Consider the following 23,430-nt stretch of genomic DNA (forward strand, 5'->3'; position numbering starts at 1 on the left):
GCTGACTTACAACTACACTTCCTCAGCTCTCGTTCCCTAACGCCCCTACTCTACTTGCACTACATGGATGACATCATCATCATCAGGACCCATGGAAAAGAAGCCCTTGAGGAATTCCACCATGATTTCAACAATTTCCATCCCACCATCAACCTCAGCCTGGACCAGTCCACACAAGAGATCCACTTCCTGGACACTACAGTTCTAATAAGCGATGGTCACATAAACACCACCCTATACCGGAAACCTACTGACTGCTATACTTACCTACATGCTTTTATCCAGACCACACCACATGATCCATGGTCTACAGCCACGCTCTATGATATAACTGCATTTGCTCCAACCCCTTAGACAGAGACAAACACCTATAAGATCTCTATCAAGCATTCTTACAACTACAGTACCCACCTGCTGAAGTGAAGAAACAGATTGACAGAGCCAGAAGAGTACCCAGAAGTTACCTATTATAGGACAGGCCCAACAAAGAAAATAACAGAATGCCACTAGCCAACACCTTCAGCCCCCAACTAAAACCTCTCCAACGCATCATCAAGGATCTACAATCTATCCTGAAGAACAACCCATCACTCTCACAGATCTTGGGAGAAAGGCCAGTCCTTGCTTACAGACAGCCCCCCAACCTGAAGCAAATACTCACCAGCAACCACACACCACACAACAAAAACACTAACCCAGGAACCTATCCTTGCAACAAAGCCCGTTGCCAACTGTGTCCACATATCTATTCAGGGGATACCATCATAGGACCTGATCACATCAGCCACAGTATCAGAGGCTCATTCACCTGCACATCTACCAATGTGATATATGCCATCATGTGCCAGCAATGCCCCTCTGCCATGTACATTGGCCAAACTGGACAGTCTCTACATAAAAGAATAAATGGACACAAATAAGATGTCAAGAATTATAACATTCAAAAACCAGTCGGAGAACGCTTCAGTCTCTCTGGTCACTCGATTACAGACCTAAAAGTTGCAATTCTCCAACAAAAAAACTTCAAAAAACAGACTTCACCGAGAGACTGCTGAATTGGAATTGATTTGCAAACTGGACACCATTAAATTACGCTTGAATAAAGGCTGGGAGTGGATGTGTCATTACACAAAGTAAAACTATTTCCCCATGTTTATTCTCCTACCCCCCACTGTTCCTCACACGTTCTTGTCAACTTCTGGAAATGGCCCACCTTGATTATCACTACAAAAGGTTTTTTTTTTCTCTCCTGCTGGTAATAGCTCACCTTACCTGATCACTCTCGTTACAGTGTGTATGGTAACGCCCATTGTTTCATGTTCTCTGTGTATATAAAATATCCCCACTGTATTTTCCACTACATGCATCCGATGAAGTGAGCTGCAGCTCACAAAAGGTTATGCTCAAATAAATTTATTAGTCTCTAAGGTGCCACAAGTACTCCTTTTCTTTAAATTGATGCGTCTCTTTCAACTTGATGATGTGGACCAAAATGGAACAACGTGAACTAACGTGAGCAAATGGAAAGATTCAAGGGTGGTTGTGTGTGACGTGGTCTGACCAAAGACAAGAAGATAAATGCTTCCAGCAAAATTTAGACAAAATACGGGGAACACTTTACAGCTGGATATAACGGAGCAGGCCCTATTTTCCTAAAAAAAAAAAAAAAAAAGCTTATCCCACTCACTGGGATGTAAGTAGAAGCAAAAGATGTGGAGGATGCCCTCCTTCCACTTAAGAGCACAGGTGCTGGAATTAGGGGTGCCGCACGCCCCTGGCCTGAGCTGGATTCCATTACGAAGAGGGTTTACAGTTTGGTTCAATGGCTCTCAGCACCCCCACTACACAAATTGTTCCTGCACCCCTGCTTAAGAGCCCACTGAAAATTGGCAGGAGTCTCCAAAAAGGGGGCAAGTGACAAGAGCTGGCCTCGCTTCCCCTTGGGGGGGGAGGGGCTGAGAAATGGGGGCCTCCCTAAGGGGCGGGTGACTGGTGCTGGCCTCACTTCCCCCCTCGCGGAACAGGCGGCCTGGCAGCCCTGGGTGCTGGGGCGGCTCGGCCCCGTTCCCAGCCGCCAGGGACCAGGCCGCGGAGCGGGCAGAGCCCGGCGCTCCCCCACCCCAGTCTCCGGGGAAGCACCAGCCCCCGGCACCGCCGACCCAGAGAGCGGCGGCGAGGCGGCCCCGACCCAGCCACGTTACCTGAATCCCGCCTTCGGCCCAGCGAGCGAGAGGCCGGAAAAGGCCGAGCCTGGGGCCGCCGGCGCGGCGCGGCGCAGCTCCCTGGTTTGAGCTCAGCGCCTTCCTGGTGCCGCAGCCAGGCAGGGCCAAACCATCCCGGAGCTCATCCATTCAGCCAGGCGGGCAGCAGGGCTAGGGAATGCAGAAAACATCGATTAAAGCTTCTGCACTTCTCTCCACTGAGGAGAGCAATGATCATCCTAACAATAATCATACAAACTAATTAATTAATTAATGTTCACTGGGGCTGTGCGGGCTTTTTTAAATGCAGCTAAAAGTGGTAAAATTAATGTTCCTTCTTTCGCCAAAAATGCTGGAATAAATCACTGGGCTCGGTCTCTATGGGTGCACTATGATTAAAATCGCAATGATTTATTTGCAAATTCCCTTAAAACGCTGCGTTTCTCCTTCCTCTGGAGCTGGTGATGGGCTTCTGAGGTTGGGTGCAAATTAGTTTTTCATTTAAGAGACTATTTTGACTCGTGGTGTTTGACGGAGGAGGAGAAGGGGGCTGTTGGAAGGAAGGTGGGGGAGAAATAAAATTTATAGTTTTTCATTTAAGCCAAAAGTAATTAAAGAGGCTCAGTATTTCCTGGAATACATACTATATTGACATATTTTTTCCCTAGCAGAGAGATCCATTTCCCCTCTGCCATAAAGGCAAAGCACTTGAAGTGGTGGAGTAAAGTAGCTGCTGTGTGCTTTGGGTCGCTTCTGGGTGGTGGGTAAGTGGCAGAGGGGGTTGAGTTTTAAAACTGCCTGCAATACACGATCTTCAGTTATTCGCAGACAGCTGAGATTAAGTAAAACAGTTCAGTTAATTAGTCCTGTTTAAAAGATGCCCAAGTCTCCAATTTATAAGGGAAATATGTTTCAAGTGATCCCCTTCTTAACTTTTTTAAAAAAACTTGAGTAGATGGGGGGGACTTGCAGACTTTGGATGTATTATAAAAAATACGTTGTTTCTTTTTTCATTGTTTTCTCTACCACAGAAAGATACAGAACACACTGAGTACACATATTTGGGAAGAATAAGGGAGGTAAACGCTTTCTATGCTAATAGTTATGGTAATAATTTAAATATTTGCAGAGCAATTTAGTATTTGCTTAGCTTGTTTATAATAGTAAGCATCAACTCAAAATTCCTGGCTCAAACATGTAACGTTTTAAATGAACCCTTCAAGCATACATTCATGTACGGACAACTTTGATTTGTCCACATTATTTTCAAAAACACAAGTTGTATGTTGTAGACACTTATTTCACTTTTAAGTTTTGAGACTGTTTGGCATTTAAAATATTCTTAGTTTTACTTCAGTTTAATATGTATGAATTAGAATCTGTGTTGCCACGGCCGGAAGTGAAATAAACTATGGAAACAAAAAGAAATGTGTTCCCACGGATTAACAACATCTAAAGTTCAGTATTTTGAACGTATTCTCTTTTCGGCTCACTTTGTTACTTTAACAGTAACATCTTGTCATATTTCTGTAGTTCAGAATAATTGTGAATTCATTTAATTGGGCCAGTGATAACAATCTTCCCAAACAATCTCAAAAATCCATATTACATATTGATGTTTCCGTTGCTCCTTTGAAGACCAGTACTTTACAATATCGAGACTGTCAGTCTGAACAGACTAAACTAAAAGTACTCTGTATTTCAATAGGCAAAATGATGTCTTGATTAGTTTTGTCTTCTAAATGCTAAAACTTAGTAAAAGTAATTTATTGTCTATTGTATGTAATACACACATAACTGGATCTGAGAAATGCTAATTAAATTCTAAATACTATACCTATTATAGTAAATAAACACTCTTTTAGGTAAAGTCGTCTTTCAAGAGGTCAAATGAAAAATCAATACATAAGCAAGAGTTAAACAATTTTGAATAATTTATTAGAACTCTACTAAAAGTGTAAAATAGCTGCATCCTAAATAGCCTGTCAATGAAATTACTATCTAAATAGGATTTAAACAACAATAGCAAAGCAGTATTAGCAATAAATACTGTAATACGGTCTAATCTGATTCCTCTATTTGCCATATAAAAATGTTAATGACAGGATTGCACTGTCATTCTTAACTACATTTTTTTATAATTTTGTGTGTTTCTGTTACTATTTAGGAGGAACTTTTCAAGCTTTCCTGTCACGTACGTAATGTGTTAATGTTTACATAGAATCATCAAGTACCCTGTAACTTGCACATTTCCATTTGCTTTACACAAATAACAATTAAAAATTTAATACTAAATATAGTATTTCTTCACATATTATGAAAAACTGTCTTCAGAAATGAACTCATATTAGCAATATGCAGTATCCGGGAGAGTTTTCCCAAAACGTAGGTGTATTTTCAGTGTTGACTTAATTACTACAACAAAAACCTGTAAAAGTAACTGTATGTATCTCTTCTCAGTCCTGCGGGATAAATAAAACATATTCGAACAGCAAACAAATTTAGAACAAAAGCATCGGATTCTCAACACAAAAGTAACTAATTGTGTTCCTTTGGGGAGGTTTATTGACGCAAACGTAATAATAATGTGATACAAAGAAACAGCATGGGGCAAGATTACTTCATGGGTACACGACCGTATATTGCCTATCACCCGTTCCAGCGACTCAGACACACTTTTACATTTGGCGTGTCAGTAAGCATCTGCTTGGGAAATATCTTGACAAACCAACCGCACAACCTTTCAAATTAACTCTCTCTCTCTCTTTCTCTTGTTAATTGTAACCGACCAAAACAGCACTAATCTCTTGGTAGAGCTGTTTCTTCCCTCGGACAGTGTTACCTGCAGGACTAGTACTGTGTGCTGTGTATACACGACATCTGTAGGAAGCGCTCCCCCATTCCTTGTCCTCTCTCCAAGCAGACTTGTCATTTTTCATTTTGGCCACTCCCCTGCAGATCCTGCCCATCTCCCCTGTGTTTAACTAACTCAGGACACTAGCGCAGGATCCACGCCTAATTAAATTAATTAGGGATTCTTGTCAATCCTGGATTAATGGCCGATAGCAAGCCCTGGCCACAAGGATCTGAAACCTGGAGGAGTAGCGATCTTTCTGTCTCGCTCTTTCTCCTTGGTCGTGCTGGACTGATACAGGAGAAGCGGGTTCATTCATAGTTCCAAGGGGAGGTAATTTGCTCAGAACAAGGGGCAGGCTTTGCAAAGTATAAATAGTGCGACTTCAATACCAACATCACTATCAGATCTGAACTCTTAGCGGGAAGAATTGTCAAAGATCTTAACATTTAACAAGATCGCTCCAGTTGGGAAACATCAGATCCCATTTAACTCCAGCCCCATTGCAGCTGCCCCCCTCCCCTTCCCACTCCATTGATGTGTTATTGGGGGGGTTGGAACAGTAAGAGGAAGAAACAAGGGGAAGGAGCCCTGAGAATCGGCGATGGAAGAACTTACAGCTTTTGTCTCCAAGTCGTTTGATCAGAAAGTGAAAGAGAAAAAGGAGCTGATCACGTACAGGGAGGTTCTGGAGAGTGGACCTGTCAGAGGAGCCAAGGAGTCAGGCGGCTCCAGCGAGCCCAGCCGGGAAGACGTGAGCAGCCCAGCGGTCCGAGCAGGAGGAGTAGGCGGCGGCGGAGGAGGAGGCGGAGCGCGGTCTCCAGTCAGAGAGCTGGACATGGGCGCCGCCGAGAGAGCCAGGGACGCGGGCACTCCCAAACTCAGCGAGGGTAAAGGCAAACCCCATGCACCCCGCGGCCCCCTTCTCTCCCACCCATCCCCCGGGAACGTGGGCCAGGCTGGGGGACTGAGTTCAATAACCAGACGGTTGTTTGGGGGAGAAACGGGAGGGGGGTGGGCGGTTTTGTTTTCCCACAATGTTTTTTTGCTCAAAGAACCCCAAATGTAGCTCTCCTGGCTGGCCCGGGCACCGGGCTCTGCAGCGGGGGTGAAAGTTACAGGAGAATGAGTGTGTCCTCCCTGACCAGGGCTCAGAGCGGTGGGAACCGGCAACCCAGTGTTTCGATTTTGGAAAGAGCCATTGCGTGGAAGACTTTTGCGATTTTAGAAAATAGCTTTCTCCTGTCTCTTTTCTCCTTCACTTGATCCATCGGGGGCTGCTTGCTCCAGACCAGGCTGACGGTGACTGTATCAGGCTTTATTTCTCGATGAACTTTTGTTGTGTTTTCTCCAACAATAAGTGTGTAAATCACACCACACAATCGGGTTACTTATTCAGGCTTATAGGTTAGTCGGCTGCTGTGCTAAAACTACTTACATTTTGCAGTACATATGTTGTATTTGCATAAGACAATTTGGCAGATTTAAACTTGACTGTCACGTTAACGAATCCAGAGTCTGATATACATTAATGGGTGTCTTTCCATGTTTTTCCAATTAAGGAAAATATGTGGCATGCCTAGAACTTTAGATTAAAATATTTAAGCATGCAATTAATTTGTTTATAACATGATCTGTTCCCGATTAGAACATAACGGGAAGTTACTGTGGTAGGAACCAAAGCTACATTACATATATTAATCCATTTATATTTAAAAAGCTGAAAAATCCCATAGTATAGTTGAAAGTTTGAAAAGCTGTATCTATATCAAGTATATTTAATGTTTATACATTATTGACCAGATATTGATAAGGATATATTTTCATGTTAGATTATTTTTAAAACATGCATTAAAACAAGTGACATTAAATAGGAATATTTTATATAATGTAGTACATTTATTTTAAAAGACAGCCAATTGCATAACTGGATATAAATGCTAGGGATATATATATACAATGAACATTTGTTTAAAAAAAAAAACACCTAATAGTTACAATGCAAGCATGTATTATACCAGGAGTCCCTTTTATTGCACTTTCTGGTTTGGATTTATCTGTCTGCCTATATGTGTATGTATATATGCAGAGATAGAGAGACTCAGTGAAGAAAATAATGTTATAAGAAGCACAAATGACATCCCGTTTGCTTATTCAAAGAGCACTGTAGATGTCAGCAACATTTGAATGGCTGCGTTTGGTTTTAAAATGAGGATGTAATATCTAGGGACTGTTTACTTCAGACCTTTTGTTCAAAGAAGTATTTCTCTCCAGATCGGAACTCGATTGAGAACAACTTCCGGAAATGATTTTATAAACAAATTCTGATAGTGATCATAGGGTTATAAAGAGCTGCGATCACACTAAACAAATCCTGGACTTCAGATGCGCAAATAAAATCCCATTCCAAAGCATTGCAGCAGGAAGCAGGGATTCGGAAGAAGTGCAATTACAGACACAACTGGTTGTTAGGAAGCCCTGCAAATATTAATGAACTATACAAATAGCGTCACTCAGTGATATTTTAATTGATATGCATAGCTAACTGAAAGTGCTTAGTCAACAGAAAATTAAACAATACCAATAAAAACACCAGGAACCCTCAGCATATGTAAATTCAGAAAAGACAAATGCATGTTTTATTAAACACTGGAGGTGCTGAGCGCATGAAAGCCATTAAACAATCCAGAGGCAGTCCGGATGCCAGATTTACCACTTAAACCTGTTGCTGTGATATTTAAGGTACTAATTCACCCAGAGATCGCGACTTGATTTTTTTAGTTTTGATTTTCAATAAATAATGACAGGTAAATGATACGAAGCTTTACATTTGTACCAAGGGTAATTCAAACATGGCGTGTCTCTTGCCACTGTCCGACGACTGCCTGGTAAGAGGTTCCCACAAAATGACAGTGAAGTTAATGGGGCCGACCTTAACTTGGCCTCAGTTCCTGCGGGGGCAATGTTATATTTTGTTGGGCATGGCATTTCCCTGCTATTTGTCTCCTGCGTACGCCTGGATGGGTCTAGTTTAAAATAATTATTCGTAAATAAAGCCAGCAAGTTTGCAGAGGGAGAGAGATTGCTTGACAGTTCTGATGATTTAAAAGGGTCACAGTTTGACTCTGCAATGATTTACTGAAATTATGCTGAGGGGCTCGAAAATGTAGATGTAAATCAATGGCCTGGTTTGGCTCACCCACACAGGTCAATCCTTAACTTAAATACATTTGGAAATAAGGTCTTTTCGTGAAAAGTATTTTGTTGTCGCCTTTTCTTCCAGAGGACCAGCAATGCTAATAGGAAACCCAGCGCTGACCCAAAATCTCATTCCGAATTAAAACAAATATCCTTTTAAAATGTAGCTGGCCATAATCTGTTTTGAGGCGTGATCTTTAGCATTTCCATTGACTCTCCTCTCCTTCCTTTTCCTCAAGCCAAGCACATTTTCCTCCTAAAGTTAAGAATAAAAACTGGAGTGGCCAAATCCCACGCCCGCGCTGGCAATTCCGGTGAGGGGTGGTCTGATTGTTTTGTTTCACGCTCAGTCTCCCCAGAGCTGAAGGATCGCAAAGAGGATGCGAAAGTGATGGAGGACGAAGGGCAGACTAAAATCAAGCAGAGGAGAAGCCGGACTAATTTCACTCTGGAGCAGCTGAACGAGCTGGAGAGGCTTTTCGATGAGACCCACTATCCGGACGCCTTCATGCGAGAAGAGCTGAGCCAGAGGCTGGGACTGTCCGAGGCCAGAGTGCAGGTAGGGTAGCAAAGATTATTGCAACATGTGGGTCTCTGTGCGTAATTTAGTTGTGATACAGCATTGCGTGTGAACCTGCCGTACCTGATGAAAGGCTTTTAACTCACAAATTCTGTAATGTCCATTTAGATGCTGTCCATGGCCAGAAAAGATACTCCAGTGCCGAACTGCTCCCAGCATCTGAGTGAACCATTGCTGCGTGCTTTATTATGGGTTATGCCTCCTAAGCTTAGTGCCTCTTACATATAAGGATTTTAAACAACGTTTCGTTTTTGGCTGACTGGAAGAATTACAACGGATGTTTTGTTCACGTGAATTTTCCTAGTCTGCTCCTGTCTCGGGGTTTACCAGGCGGATGTACCAATTAAGTTTATAGATGTACTGACTATAAACTAAATTAGCAACTGCTAAGTGAGGAAATTTTACGGTCAGTTTTTACCGGTGGTTCTTAAATCTTAGGCGAAGCCACAGAAAGGGTGAACAAGTTTTGCTGAACTCTCTTTGTTCAGCATTATTAACAATATAATATTTAATAAAAATATCAAGCTATTTTAATCACTTTTCTGTATATAGTAGGGAAACCAGTTACCTGGACGTTTACTTTCAAGCTTCTCTCTGGAAGTTTTGAAAATCAGCTCTTGAGCTCTCTCCGGTTAGTTTCACCTAACTTGCAATAAATAAGAGGGCAAGCGCTCTGGGGCTTTACCCAGATGGAGAGCCGAAGGTGACTTCTCGAATGAGAACAAATGTAGCTGTTTCAGTGTATTTCCCTTCTCATCATAAAATAAGAGAAAATGATGGTCATTATTTGTTGGAACACATGGAGCAGTTTTAGGCCCCAAACATCTGCAGATGTTTGAAAGTGCTGCTGTAACAGATACTCCCCCTCTATCTTTGTGCTTATAGGCCACCATCTGCACCAAACTATGCACACAATTCTTATGGGGTTTCCCTGCATCTTGTAATAGGATAAGGACATAACCAGAGCGGTCACATTGAACCAAAAAAGTAATAATAAGCAGCCTTTGTCATCACAGCCTCACCAAACGAGCCTTCCCTTTTACTCTTCTCTGCTTTTCTGTTTTCCGCGGAGGCAGCCACCTATTTATGCTGAACAAATCTTCAAAAAACCCAAAACGATAAAAGTCCCAACTTCTCGGTGAAAAATTTAAAGGAGATGATTCCCTTCTAGTGGACAAAGAATACCACTGTAGCACCTAATCCACACTACTATTATGTCAAATCGCAGGGCGCATAATAACTTTTAGAGATTTACATAGATTAAACCCATTCCCTTTACATGGTTCCGGAAAACGCTTTGCAATAATATTTTACTTTGCTTCTCCACTAATTTGTAAATTATGGAATGTACCTTTTAAATGAGAGACTGGAAGTGAGCGTGGGTGTTGAGCAGCTTTAGCTTGACCAAAATAAATTCTAGGCTGGGGTGTGTGTTCATATTTATAGTTGACTCAAAGTAGACCTCAAGAAAAGATTGTTTTTTGTTTTGTTTGTTTTTTGCCTTGGGGAAAGATTATTTGGTCGCTGTGGCTTCTGAGATGCAGAGGTTTCTCTTATAAAAGTGAAATGTTTTAAAACACCCTCTCTCCTTCTCTTTAAGGAAGTAGAACTTTATTATTGAATTTGTTTCAATAGCTCTATATCCAGTAGTAAAAGTATCTTCTTGCCTAAGGTGCAGACTTTTCTATAGAAGCATATTAGATTATCATAATAATGAGACAATTATTCCGCTTCTGTGTTACACTCCACTGCACAGAGGAAGAGAGAAATTCTAAACTTCTTTGTAGTGAAGCTTTTATGACAGTAATTACCCCCCAAAAGTGAGTCATTAAATGCTTTGGTGTTTAGTTTTTCTTGAAGATAAAGCTAATTAATATTACAGGCTATTAATGAGCACATTCTTCTCAGGTCTTACAGCGCAAACATCTAAACCCATTATCACAAGTTAGTATTAGATATCAGGGAGTGATTTAGGTCATTTGGGACTCTAATGTGGAAAGATGAAACCAGGGCTAAGAAAGTAATTTAGCGAGAACTAGTATGGGCTGCAAATGTCTATTTTCTATATTTTTATTATTTTCGTGAGGCCTCTGAGTTTCTAAATTTGTAAATCTGGGTTGTCCAATACAAACAAAATCAACTGTTTGCCATAACGGTAAAAAAAAATCTTATAGCACGCGAGTGTGCTCTTTTGTGTTGGTTCTCTTTTAAGGTTGGTTTTCTAGTATAGTATCTAGGTTATTTTTCTATTTCCTCAGGTCTGGTTTCAAAACAGAAGAGCTAAATGTAGAAAACAAGAAAATCAACTTCATAAAGGTATGCTTTCTGATATCATAAAAGAGGCTTAGGTTGAAAAGAATTATACAGTATCGATAATACCAGTAAAGAAGGAGCGTTCCTGCTGAGAAACACCTAGGGCTCCAGATTTGTAGGATATATGTTCTAATATGAAAGCTACCTATACTATATTAAAACTATTATAACACGTTATTGATTATAAATGGCATTAAACTTGTATCAATTTATTGGCAGAAAGAAATGTTGGAAGCAAAAGACTGTAGTTTGCACAGTATACATTTCTGGAATTCAAAGAATCATTTATTGCAAAGTAAGGCTAAGCCGATATTTATGTCTTTCTTTTGCTGATTATTGCAGGGGTTCTTATAGGAGCAGCCAGTCAATTTGAAGCTTGCAGAGTTGCACCATATGTCAATGTAGGCGCTTTGAGGATGCCATTTCAGCAGGCAAGTACAGTAAAACCTACTTGTAACGATAAAGTGCAAATGAGTGACCCCTTTTTTTAGGATAGGGCCTTTTCTCCCGATATGAAATGACTGTTGACAGCATCTATTCAATATTTATACACTGATTATATAGAGGGAACAATACACTTTTTAAAAAGCCACACACTTCTCCAGATCTGCGTGCCCAACTCTCTGTCATCAATGAAAGCGCCGCTGGGGATGGAGGGCAGTATCTGGCTCTTTAAAAATGCACGAAAAGATTGCACTCTGAGGGTTACATGGGAACGTCCTTTCAGTCAAAGTTTGCCGATTCTGATGCACAGCTGAAGAATGAAAGTGTGTCTAAAGGAGAGAGTAAAACTGGTTTGGAGTTCCCTTTTTATATAAAGAAAACCAACAACAATAGCTAACTACGTAACTGTGGAGCCAAATCCCACCGGATACCGCCACTGCCATCCAGACACGCACCCCTCCTCCTCCGCTCCAACAACCAGGGAAAAAACCACCCCCCATCTCAAGCCAGCGGTGGGCTAATGATAATAAAATAATAATCGTGAGGGGGATGTTTGCCTCCATATAAAATGGGCTGCCTGCCCTTCTGACTTCTTCCAGATTGCTGTTATCAGCCTGTATTAAAGGCTGGGGGAGACAGCCTTTAACTCTGATATGTTTTTACTATATTAAAAAAAACAAAAAACTCTGGGGCAAGAACACAGTTTCCTTCCCTTTCATACACAGACACTCACTGCAAGGCACGCTCACAGACAGACTGCCACACAGGCAGGCTGACTGTCACACAGACATAGGCAGACTGCCAGGCAGGCTGTCGTGCAGACACAGGGAGACAGACTGTAAGGCAGGCCGACTGTCACACAGACACAGGCCGTCACACAGATAAGCAGACAGGCAGGCCGACTGTCACACGCAGGCAGATTGTCACACAGACACAGGCAGGCTGACTGTAACGCAGGCCGACTGCCACAAGCAGGCAGACTGTCACACAGACACAGGCCGTCACACAGATAAGCAGACAGGCAGGCACACTGTCACACGACGGCAGATTGTCACACAGACACAGGCAGGCTGACTGTAACGCAGGCCAACTGCCACAAGCAGGCCGACTGTCACACAGACACAGGCAGGCAGACTACACTCCCAGCCCCGCTTAGGTGTGTTAATGCTTTGTTTTTATTCTTGTTACATCTTTAGGATAGTCATTGCAACGTGACGCCCTTGTCCTTTCAGGTTCAGGCCCAGCTGCAGTTGGACAGCGCCGTGGCACACGCACATCACCACCTCCACCCACACCTGGCCGCCCACGCCCCCTACATGATGTTCCCTGCGCCGCCCTTCGGCCTGCCATTGGCCACACTGGCCGCGGAATCCGCCTCAGCAGCTTCGGTGGTGGCAGCAGCGGCGGCGGCCAAGACCACCAGCAAGAACTCCAGCATCGCTGACCTCAGACTGAAAGCCAAAAAGCACGCGGCTGCTTTAGGGCTGTGACTCCTCCCCACGTCCCCCTCTCCTCCTCCACGACCACCTCTTGGGGACACTGCAATCACACAGTCCAGAGGATCACAACACAACACATCACTGCAAACACAAGCGAAAGGCTAATGACTTCTGTGGGTCGAGTCCTATTTATGACTTAATGCAAAACACACGCAGAACCAGGCTGGAAAGAACAGAGACATTAAAACAAAACACACACACACACACACAGAGAGAGAGAGAGAGAGAGAGAGAGAGAGAGAGAGAGAGAGAGAGAGACCAGATTTCTAAAATCAATTTAAAGAACAAAAATAAATAAACAAAGGAAAGGAACAAAACCACTGTGAGGTATTTCGTAGGTTAAGAAATATGAAGAGAAATAAATATTATTAAAGGAAATCGAGCTGTGAGAGGGGAGACAAAAAGAAACAACTTTAACGTTTTTTTTTAAATGGAGAAAAAAGAAAGAGAGACGAGAAACAGAAGGAAGATATATACTTATTTAAAGAATTAGATGAAATAGACACGCAGCTGGGAAGTTCACAGGTTTTGAAACTGACCTTTTTCTGCGAAGTTCACTTTAATACAAGAAATTTGATAAGAGAGGCGGGCCTCCTTTCACGTTGCATCAGATACTTGAGTTTAACAACCACGTCTGGAAATAGTGAGAAGAAGAGAAGAAGAATAAGAAAAAGAGACAATGATTTCTCTGAGAATTTCTAATGGGAAACTGTCCGGGATATTTCTTCCAGCAGAATTCCGGGTTGCATGTATTTGTATTTCATTGATGGCGTCCCTTTGATTCACTTGCACTTCACCCTCATCTTTAGTAGAAAAACAGAACAGACAAACAAATGTGGCTGATATTTTTAACCTCGGAGGAAAGAGAGAGAGAGAGAGAGAGAAAGATCAACCACTACCTTTCTCATTCATATCTTTGTTGGCTGTTTGCTGTCCCACTCCTGAAATAGGGGCGATCAGAAAGCATGAGAACAGAGGAGTATTTCTCTTTTGCAGGCTCTCTGATGTCCTCAGGACAAAAACTGTATTTAATTCCCCAACCACACAATGTTAAATTCCAATAATAGGTACTAGGTACATGTAAAATATGTTGATACACACGAACAAAGTTTATTTTGGCTATAACTTGTGAATTGATAGTTGACTGTCAAACATTTACATTTTATCTCATAAAGGTGTATCTATTCAAGTAATCTTGTGATTTTTTTTTAAATTTGAAATGCATATAGATATTTAATCTGGGGTATCTTGGTGATTTGTATCCCAGCTTGCCATCAGACCCTCACGACTTTAGTACTTTTCTGCCAAGAAAGAGGGAAAGCTCTTCTAAGTGAACTTTGGTATGAACGGGCTTTGTAACTATTTGTTCTCCATGAAAACAAAATTATTTATATTCACCGTATTTTTTCTAGTGTATTTTAAGTTATTTAAAAAAACGAAAAAAGATTCTGTTCTTTCATTACATTTGTTGTCAGTACAATATATTTTGTTTCACTCAGGTTTGCTTCACCTTTGTTAATGCTTTTTTGACGTCACAATTTTCAATAAGTGCCAAGTTATGAAATTAAGACACTTTGCGATCTATTGAATGAAAAAAGTTTTAGCTGACGGGTTTACGTCACTTCTGGTACTGTTAATATTAAATAATCAGTGACATTCTTCCATTTTTGTGTTTATACCTTTATAGAGCGTGCATGTTTCTTTCTGCTTCTTAGAAAATGCAACAAATCTATAATGCACAACACAATGATGAAGGACCGTTCGTCCCTATGTATCCTTAAAGGCCACTTTTAAATTAGTTTATCAGAATCTGAGTTTTATAAGAATAATACTTCATTTGACTCTGGCTTAAAAAAAATAGGCAGATGGAAATAATATAGCACTTGGGTCTTTAAAAACTTTAGGTAATAAAACTGGGGAAAGTGTAATGAGTCAAAATATTTTTCATTTCAGAAACCCTGAGAATTTGCATTTTTGGAAAATGTTCTCTCCCTTGTTTTTGTAGTCAGTATTCCTAATGTTGCCTCAGAGATGAAGAGAGGATGTGGTATGATATTTTCTAAAATCTGCCTAAAAGATTTTCCTAGGAAACATTTTACAACCAAAGAGTTTCAGAGTTTATATGGCAAGATTGCTTTAGGTTTTTTTATGTAGCTTTTGTGTGTAATACACAAAAGGCTTTGCAGTATCAGATTATTTAAGTAAGCGTAGCAGGATAATAGTTACATTAACGTGTTAAAATGTCCTTCGGCTGCCCCTGGAGTGGTTTGGGAAAGGCAGCTGAATAATGTTGTGCAGACAAGAGATTCCTACCCACAACCCACCAATTTAATCCAAATTATCAAAAAAAGCTCCGGTGCTTCCAGTGGTTTCCTATCATTAAACAAACCCGCCCCCAAATGGTTTCCATAGTACAAGTGTAAATCACAGCAGAGAATGGAGCTCTCATTTCTGCCCTACATTAGCTTTTCTCCTCTGGGTGTTAAGGCGGTGTGTAGTTTCCTCACCTTAGAGAATCCTGAAGGAGATGGAGGAAATCCCCGTGGGATTGTCTGTCTTCCCCGGGCTGGAGCCCTATGCAAAATCTGGGGATAACGTCCTGACAAAGAATTGAAAGCCCACGGGGAAATCATTTGCTCGTCCTACATCCCTATCCAGCAAAATGCTCAATTTCTTTTTCTTGGTCCTGGGCTAAGTAGTTTTTTGTTTCTGTCATAAAATAATAGCCGGCACTAAATATTTAATAGTAGCTTCCTGTTTTACTCCCAGGTGGAAAGGGAAAGTGGGTGAGGTGACATATTTGATGGGACCAAGTTCTCTTGGTGGGAGAGACAAGCTTTCGGGCTTACCAAGAACTCTTCTGGAAAGATTGTCTCTCTCCCCCACAGAGTTGGTCCAATAAAAGCTATTACCGCACCTATCATCTAATATCCTAGGACCCACAGGGCTACGCCAAGACTGCATTGCTCTCAGTAGTCGGTTTGGTCTGATGTCCTAACTTGTAATACAAATGCATCCAACAGACTACAGTGGGCGTTACAAAACCCGACTGCGCAGCTCCTGCCTTTCCCTCCCGAAAGATGAGGGCGCTGCGTTCACCTGAGAACTGTTGCTGGGTTCACCTGGCAACTGTAACAGGTAGCTACGTTACAAAGAACCTGCCCAGCCTTTAGACAAAGGATGCGCCAGTCTCACGGTTTACACATGGAGCAGTTCTGGGGGAGAACATGGTTAAGTTCGAGCCTTGGAAAGGGATGCTATAGTGGTCATTTGGGTGTGTGTCGCGGGGCAGGACAGGTTGGTAAAGCGATCCGAGTTAGCCGCTGATGGAAAACCCCAATTTAAGTGTGTGATGCAGGTGATTAGGTGGCTTAGAAAGTGCCCACTCTCCATACTTTCGCCTCTTGTATTGCAATTTAATGCAGAAGAGGGCGGCTATGGATTCTCCTGCAACCCCTCCCTGCTCCTCCTTGACCTCTTCTCTTCTTCTAGCCCACCCCCCCTTCTTTGAGCCAGCCCCACCCTTGCGCTTCTCTCTGTCTCTCTCCTGCCCCGCCCTGGCCACCTCCCTCCTACACGTGGTGGCTCCGGTTAGCAACTTCCTGGTTCTAGGGCACATGCCAAGGCTCCCGCCGGTCCTTATTTCCCCAAGTTAGCCCCTGCAAACAGCACGTAGGCCCAGGGAGTTACCGGTCTGCTCTGCACTACTTTGGGTGCATGACCTGAGGGAATTATTCCGCTCCCCAAACAACCCGCGGGACGCAGCCCTGCGGGTGGCTGAGGTGAGCGGGGCAGGGAAGTTAGACTGAGTGCCCCTCCCCGTCCCAAAGAGCTCTTGGCACCGGGGGGAGGGGGAATGAGGCTGGCCCGGGAGGAGAGACCCAGGAAGCAGCAGCGAGGAGACCCTGCGCTGGGGGGAGAAGAGGTCGGGATGGCTTCAGAGCAAGGGTTTGCTTGCGCCTGGCCCACATCGTCTGTGCGGGCCCTGCACTGTGGGGCTGGGGAAAGGCGGCATCGGGCGTCCGCTGCGAGGCAGAGAGCTGGGGCTGGGGCGGCGCACGGGGCACTGGCGAGAGAGCCGCTGGGCGGTGTGCGCTGCGCTCTCCCCTCGCCTCGGCCCCTACACCGAGCCCCGGGCGGAGGGAAAGGGTTAGGGTTAGCGAAGGGGAGCAGCCAATTGCGCCGGAGAGAGCCGAGCCCCGGGCACGGAGCTCGCTTGAAATGGACCTCAAAGTGCTTCTCGTTGAGCGGGGGTAAGAAGTGTAGCAAATATTCATGGAGTTTGCTGGTCGCTCAAACCCCCGCTCTTCCAGCTCTGAACTATTCCCCCCAAACTAGCTCAGTTTAAGCAAGGATTTCTTCTACATTTTCCAGCTCTCTCGAATGCAGCTTTGCAGCCAAACTTTCTTATAGCAGGAGGGTGAGAGGGCAAGGTCTCTGCTGGTGAGACGCCACTGCTTCAGACTGAAAGGACGGTGCACATCTTATCTGGGCTCAACACATCTCTCGCTTTAGTCCATCAGATGGAAATACTTACTTTCAAATAATGCAATACTCAGACCTCGGAACTCTCCCAAATGCTTTTTTGGCTTCTGTGGCATGAGATTGCTTCCCTAATCAATTTACATCATAAATTGCAAACAGTTGCAATAAGATCTCAACCTTGTTTATTTTACATAACTTCAAGCACTTGACAAGGCTAAACAGCGCCACAGAAAAGTCAACTTCTGTCCCCTTAATGAGTTTATGAGAATTAAAGGGTCGTCCCCTTTTGCAGGGCATTAAAACATTTTAAACTATTTGGGTTGTCAGAGTGTTACAAGAGAATTTGCATAGTAACCTTGTGCAAAAAGTTATCTAAATAGATACATCCTTAATTTTAAAATTAAGAAAAAGCATTTCTATAAAACACAATACAAAACAGTAGGTCCAGCATTTGAAAAATATATGGTAATAGCTGACAGAAAATGATAGATTTTATGTTAGGTAAAGGGTCTTTATCCAAATGAAAATAAGATACAGCTAATTCTAAAATCAATAGTGCCAGCTATGGTGTCAATTGATCAGTGAATAAAGTGGTTAATTAGTATGTGCAGAAGTAGCTAATATTACAAACCAGTCATTCTGATTCCATAAATTTACATCTTGAATGTTCAAAACATATTTAAAATAATCGTGTCACATTTCACATGATCTGTTTTAAATGTGACCAGCTAAATATTGTGTGTTCATACTCTTAAAATCTCTTGTAGGCTATTGCTATACATAACTCAAACCATGACTGATATAATTGGTCTGAATTTTATATCTTTACACTATGTTCTGATATTGGCTTGCCTATCTTCAGGATGATCATAATAATAACATGAAAAATATGCTTTTACCATAATGAAGGGAGGTGATTGGATGATATAAGAGAATTTTCATTTTTTTATTTTTAAGCATAGTCCAAAAGAGAAAATATTCTTAACATGGGATGATTTTGGACAGGAATACTCAAATTCCTGGATTGCTTGGACTGGAATACATAATACTTCTATAGGCCCCCAAAGTTGGCCAGAACACTTCTGGTTTCTATTTTATTTCTTGTGCTGTCTTATCTTATATAAATGCAGAAGTCTCATGAAATTTTATTATGGATATTTTATGAGCCAGCCAGTATATGTACTGTATATGTTTTTTGTAGAGGTAATTTTAGCATAGGATTTACATGGAGATGAACTGGCATGAGGATGATACTTAGAGAAGATGATCAAATAAATCATGTCGGAAGGAGTAAACACCTATTTCTGCTCCCAAAAGAGCTGATCACATGTTCACAGCATGATATTATGCAGATTCTTATTCAGTGAAGTAGCAGCTTCTAGTAACATTTGGAATAAAAAAAGAAAAAGAAAAAAGACATGTCTGATACATTACTGAATAATTTCAGGAACCGCCACTGCTACCTCTGCTCCCATTTACTAGGTTTTGTTTTCAATAAAAGATCATTAAAAAGTGCAGAAAAACAAATACTGTTTTGCACTCCACAAAGTTTTATTTTAAAATGGCATGAAAATTGTGGAAAATATTTTATATAAAATGGTATTTCTCTAACACTAAACTGCACTTTATTCCTGGCAAGACTATTAACCATTTGAGAGCATTTAAATATTCCTGTCCAAAAAGCAGTAACTGTAGTATAGTTGGCATCCCCTGATGTTTCTTTGAAATAATAAGCTTTTCTTAAAAATACAGTAGTAATATGAGTGAATTGCAATAGGATATTCAATGGGTAAAGAATATTTTGTCTAACAGTACACATACCTCTAAATCTTGTTGCAGTTAGTGTTATCTGTTCAACTATGGCAACTCACATTTCATTCCACTTTCGGTGCTCAATTTCTGCTTCTGTCCACTGCTGCTGTTAAATGACAGCACGTGCAAAGTGGACATCTTACAGGTGACCTGCATATTTATTAAACAAAAAAAGGAGGTGTGCCTTTTTTTCTTCTTTATGATGTACAAAGAAGTTCTGAAAGGATCTGAACAAAATTTCTCCTTGTTTTTACCTGACAAGTCAAGATTTCTCCTAGGAAGCAACGACCCTGAAAAAGATACGGTGGTGCTCGTAGATAATCTGCTGGACCTGAGCTTCCAGTGCAATATTGTGGCCAAAAAGGCTAATGCGATCCTTGGATGCATAAACAGGGCAATCTCCAGTAGGAGTAGAGAGGTTATTTTATCTCTGTATTTGGCACTGGTGCGACCGCTGCTGGAATACTGTGTCAAGTTCTGTTGTTTACAATTCAAGAAAGAAGTTGATAAATTGAAGAGGCCTCAGAGAAGAGCCATAAGAATGATTAACGGATTAGAAAACATGCCTTATAATGATAGACTCAAGGAGCAAAATCTATTTATTTTAACAAAGTGAAGATTAAAGGGGTGACTTGGTCACAGTCTTTAAGTAACTATGTGGGGACCAAATATTTGATAATGGGACCTTCAATCTAGCAGACAAAGGCATAACAAGATCCAATGGTTGGAAGTTGAAGCCAGACAAATGCAGACTGGAAATGAGGTGTAAATTTTTAACAGTGAGGGTAATGAATCATTGGAACAATTTACCAACAGTTGTGGTTGATTCTCCATCACTGACAATTTAAAAATCAAAACTGGATTTGGGGGTGGGAGTAAAGATATGCTCTAGTTATATCAGGAATTATTTCAGGGACGTTCTATGGCTTGAGTTATACAGGAGGTCAGCCTATATGATCAAAGTAGTCTCTTCTGGCCTTGGTATCTGTGATGGACTGGTCTTCCATGGTTTTGCTGGAGGATCTGCTGAGCTTCTTGTGACTGCTCAGACCTTAAATGAAAGTGAAATCCTCTCTCCAAATGTTCTTTATGCAATGAAATTAAATAGGTATGAACAAAGAAAAATCAAAGAATTTTAAGCTGTCATACTAAAAATCTTTTCCGCTCTCTGTTGCTTGGCTTTTAGTCTCTTGACTGTTGTGATATCGTGATTTCACTAATTCTGTAGTCATTACTGAGTCTCCCTGGCTAGACCAAAGCTAAATTTCTAATTAGAAACACAAGCAGAACCTCCCACCACCAACCACTTCACTTTACAATTTTTTGGAGGAAAAATCTTTAAGGCCTTCTTAATTAAAAAGAAAAAAAATATAAAAGAAAAGCAAAAAGAATAAGCTTGATGTTTTTTATTTGCAGATCTCCTTGAAAGGCACTAAAACATGGGCTCTACCTTATCCTAACTGATTGTAACCAATGTATATTCTGACAGGGCTTTAACCTTCAGGAAGCAAAGACTCATAACTCAGAGATGGCCATAACTTGAGGTTGTAGGGTTTTCATCCATTCCTGCAATATTTTTATGGGCATAACTTCATCCATTCTTTACATATACATGTGCTCAGTGTAAATATTGCTTTTTCTGTGTTTGGGAGGTCATAGTTTCCCAGTGCTTGCAACAGTGTTTTGCATTCAGTCTCTTATGAGTGTTTTAGCCTTTTCTTTCAGAGAAGAGGGACTAAAAATACAAAAGTAAAATTGACTGCCGTTTTGATCCAACAAATGGTCCTGCATAATCTACCTCATAGTATGGCCTCAATTAAGATAGTACTTTGGCTGTGCTCTACTTTCCCACTGTTTCACAACTTTTTCCTGGGCACATCACTCTTCTTTGAAAGATCATGAAAAGAAAATGTGTACTCTATCCAGATCAGATTGGCTTCATGCACTTGTAAGAATGTATTTATATATTGCCGTGCTTTTGTACGTTACTTTTTTAAATATTGCCGCTGACCTGGAAGCTTGTTAGTGTGTAATAAAGTTTATTTTTGATAACAAAGACTATATGGTCTTTGAACATCAGTGATACTGTTCCTTACATACCTGTCTGATGTCAATTCTCTCCCTTACCATGGGCGAATTTCACCCAAACAGAGAGCCAGCACAAAAGCTTATGCATCCCTAAGATCTCCACCTGTGAAGCACAATAACAGAATAATCCACTCCTCCATAAGTATCCTCACCAAATAAAGGAAGAGGCTGCTAACACAGATTTTTGATACATTAAGAAAATCCAATAGCATCACAGTGTAAGGTGACACACTACGAAATACAAGTTAATATTCACATCACTGCTCCATACCATCAATCTGAAGGTGTGTCTATGAATAATTTATAATGTGCACTGCATGGTATTTCAGGCTCTGTTACTAAGTACAGGTGCAAACATTTGCCATTCTGGGCATTCATAGGCTGATGCCAATACAGCTGCCTTGGTACGCCACTGTTCTTTTAAAACTTCACCTTTGATTTCACATGTTCTGATAAATGCAGCAGGAAGCTATAACAATTGCTACATTGGGCACATAACAGTCAGACATTTTGCTTCCAGGCTCCTGAATGTACACTTCACTATCATCCTACTGCACCTCCTGAATGTACAACAGAATTTGCATCTTTCTGGGTTTATGCAGCCAAGGAAAGGTTTTATAGGCTATGGCAAAAGTGAATATAGAAGTTACCTAGAAATCAAAGTGGAGACAGAATCATCATCAGTATCAATGTTGATTGGTAGGAACAGAGTTCCTCTAAATCTACATTTGAAAAGTCCAGTTTTTGAAAATTCTAACATCATGCTCTTTGCCTGGCCACCACTGTGTGCACATTCATGAATCTTTCATCACAATCCATTGGGTAATATGCCATGGTGTTAATGTAGTCCTGGACTTATTGAGTGTGGGGCACAGCATAGGTACATGGGTTCTATCAATGACTCCTGCTTTTTGAGAAACCCACGTTTTAATCCCTCAGAGATCTCTGGCACATGGACTACCTTGAATACATGCTCCTGCAACATGCTAAATACTGCCCTGCAAATCTGCATAACAGCTCCCACAGTACTGCCCAGATGACTGGAAACTATCCATGGTTCCACAGGACACAGGTTGACTGCCACTCTATGCTCTACAGTGCGGAGAGCTTTCTTCTTCATGGTCCAGTGGTGTGTAGCATCAGGGCTATCTCACTACAAAGGCACTGAAGACTCTTCTCTGTTCTAATGTTATGCAGCCACTGTAGCCTGTCCCAAGTCTCAGCAACGCCAGCCTACTAGTTTGTGCCACTGATAGTGTTCCTATGCTGACTGAAGAAAAACACGTCCACCCAATCCCTGATAAAGAGGCCACCAGAAGCAGCAGACACAAGATCCAAGTGGTAGAGCCACCTCAGCAGCTGAGCAGGTCACTACAGAAGGAGTGGTTTAAAAAACAAGGTGTGTCCATGTAACCAGAAAGCTACTGAATTTCAGTTACAGACAGAAAAGAGGCAGAATGATCTTCATTTTATGGAGTCCAATTCAGTCCAGTGACTGAAGTAGTATGCCATAGTCCAAATATTTCCCAGTCCCTATGAGAATGAACACTGTAGCAGCAAATCTCACCCACGCACCTCACTGTGCCTCTGTATCATACAGGGCATGCATATCTCCTATGGGTAATCCTCCAAATCCTGCTCCTAATCTCTGTACAAGGGAATTACACTGAATCTATTCCTAGGCTGCACCATCATGGCTGTCAATGAAGGGGTGAGATTTGCCCCTTAAACTGTAAACTCATCTGGGCAGTGTGTTTCTTAGTATTTGTGATCTGCATGGCACTGCAGGCTGTCCCTGCTTAATAAATATGAATATTCTTACAAAACCTCAGCTTGTCACTGAAGTAACAATCTAAACAATGGAAATCTGGCAGCGCTCATATGATACCGTGGTATGCTGAAAATTAAGACACTGTCTGTGGCCCATTATAAAATAGCGGTGGATACCTAGAACAA

General features: G+C 41.7%; 2 protein-coding genes across 3 annotated transcripts in view; one reads left to right on the forward strand and one right to left on the reverse strand.

Annotated features, from left to right (window-relative positions):
• Nucleotides 1-2,336, reverse strand: part of RSRC1 (arginine and serine rich coiled-coil 1) — a 369,693-nt gene extending 367,357 nt beyond the window's left edge. The window contains exon 1 of the mRNA XM_084638898.1: nt 2,202-2,336. The gene's annotated coding sequence lies outside the window, so the exon portion shown is untranslated. The remainder of the gene's footprint in view (nt 1-2,201) is intronic.
• Nucleotides 2,337-5,263: 2,927 nt separating this feature from the next.
• Nucleotides 5,264-13,345, forward strand: SHOX2 (SHOX homeobox 2). Of its 2 annotated transcripts, none has more exons than XM_084638899.1 (5): nt 5,264-5,945; nt 8,604-8,812; nt 11,092-11,149; nt 11,489-11,577; nt 12,787-13,345. In XM_084638899.1, exons 1-5 carry the CDS (start codon nt 5,660-5,662, stop codon nt 13,078-13,080), a joined length of 936 nt encoding a protein of 311 aa, XP_084495025.1. In that variant the 5' UTR covers nt 5,264-5,659; the 3' UTR covers nt 13,081-13,345. The 2 variants fall into 2 exon arrangements, with proteins under 2 accessions (XP_084495025.1, XP_084495026.1); XM_084638900.1 differs by having other exon boundaries at nt 12,823-13,345.
• The last annotated feature ends 10,085 nt before the right edge of the window (nt 13,346-23,430 follow it).

The sequence above is a fragment of the Lepidochelys olivacea genome, assembly GCF_965140295.1.
Source record: "Lepidochelys olivacea isolate rLepOli2 genome assembly, chromosome: 9".
Classification (NCBI taxonomy): Eukaryota; Metazoa; Chordata; order Testudines; family Cheloniidae; genus Lepidochelys; species Lepidochelys olivacea.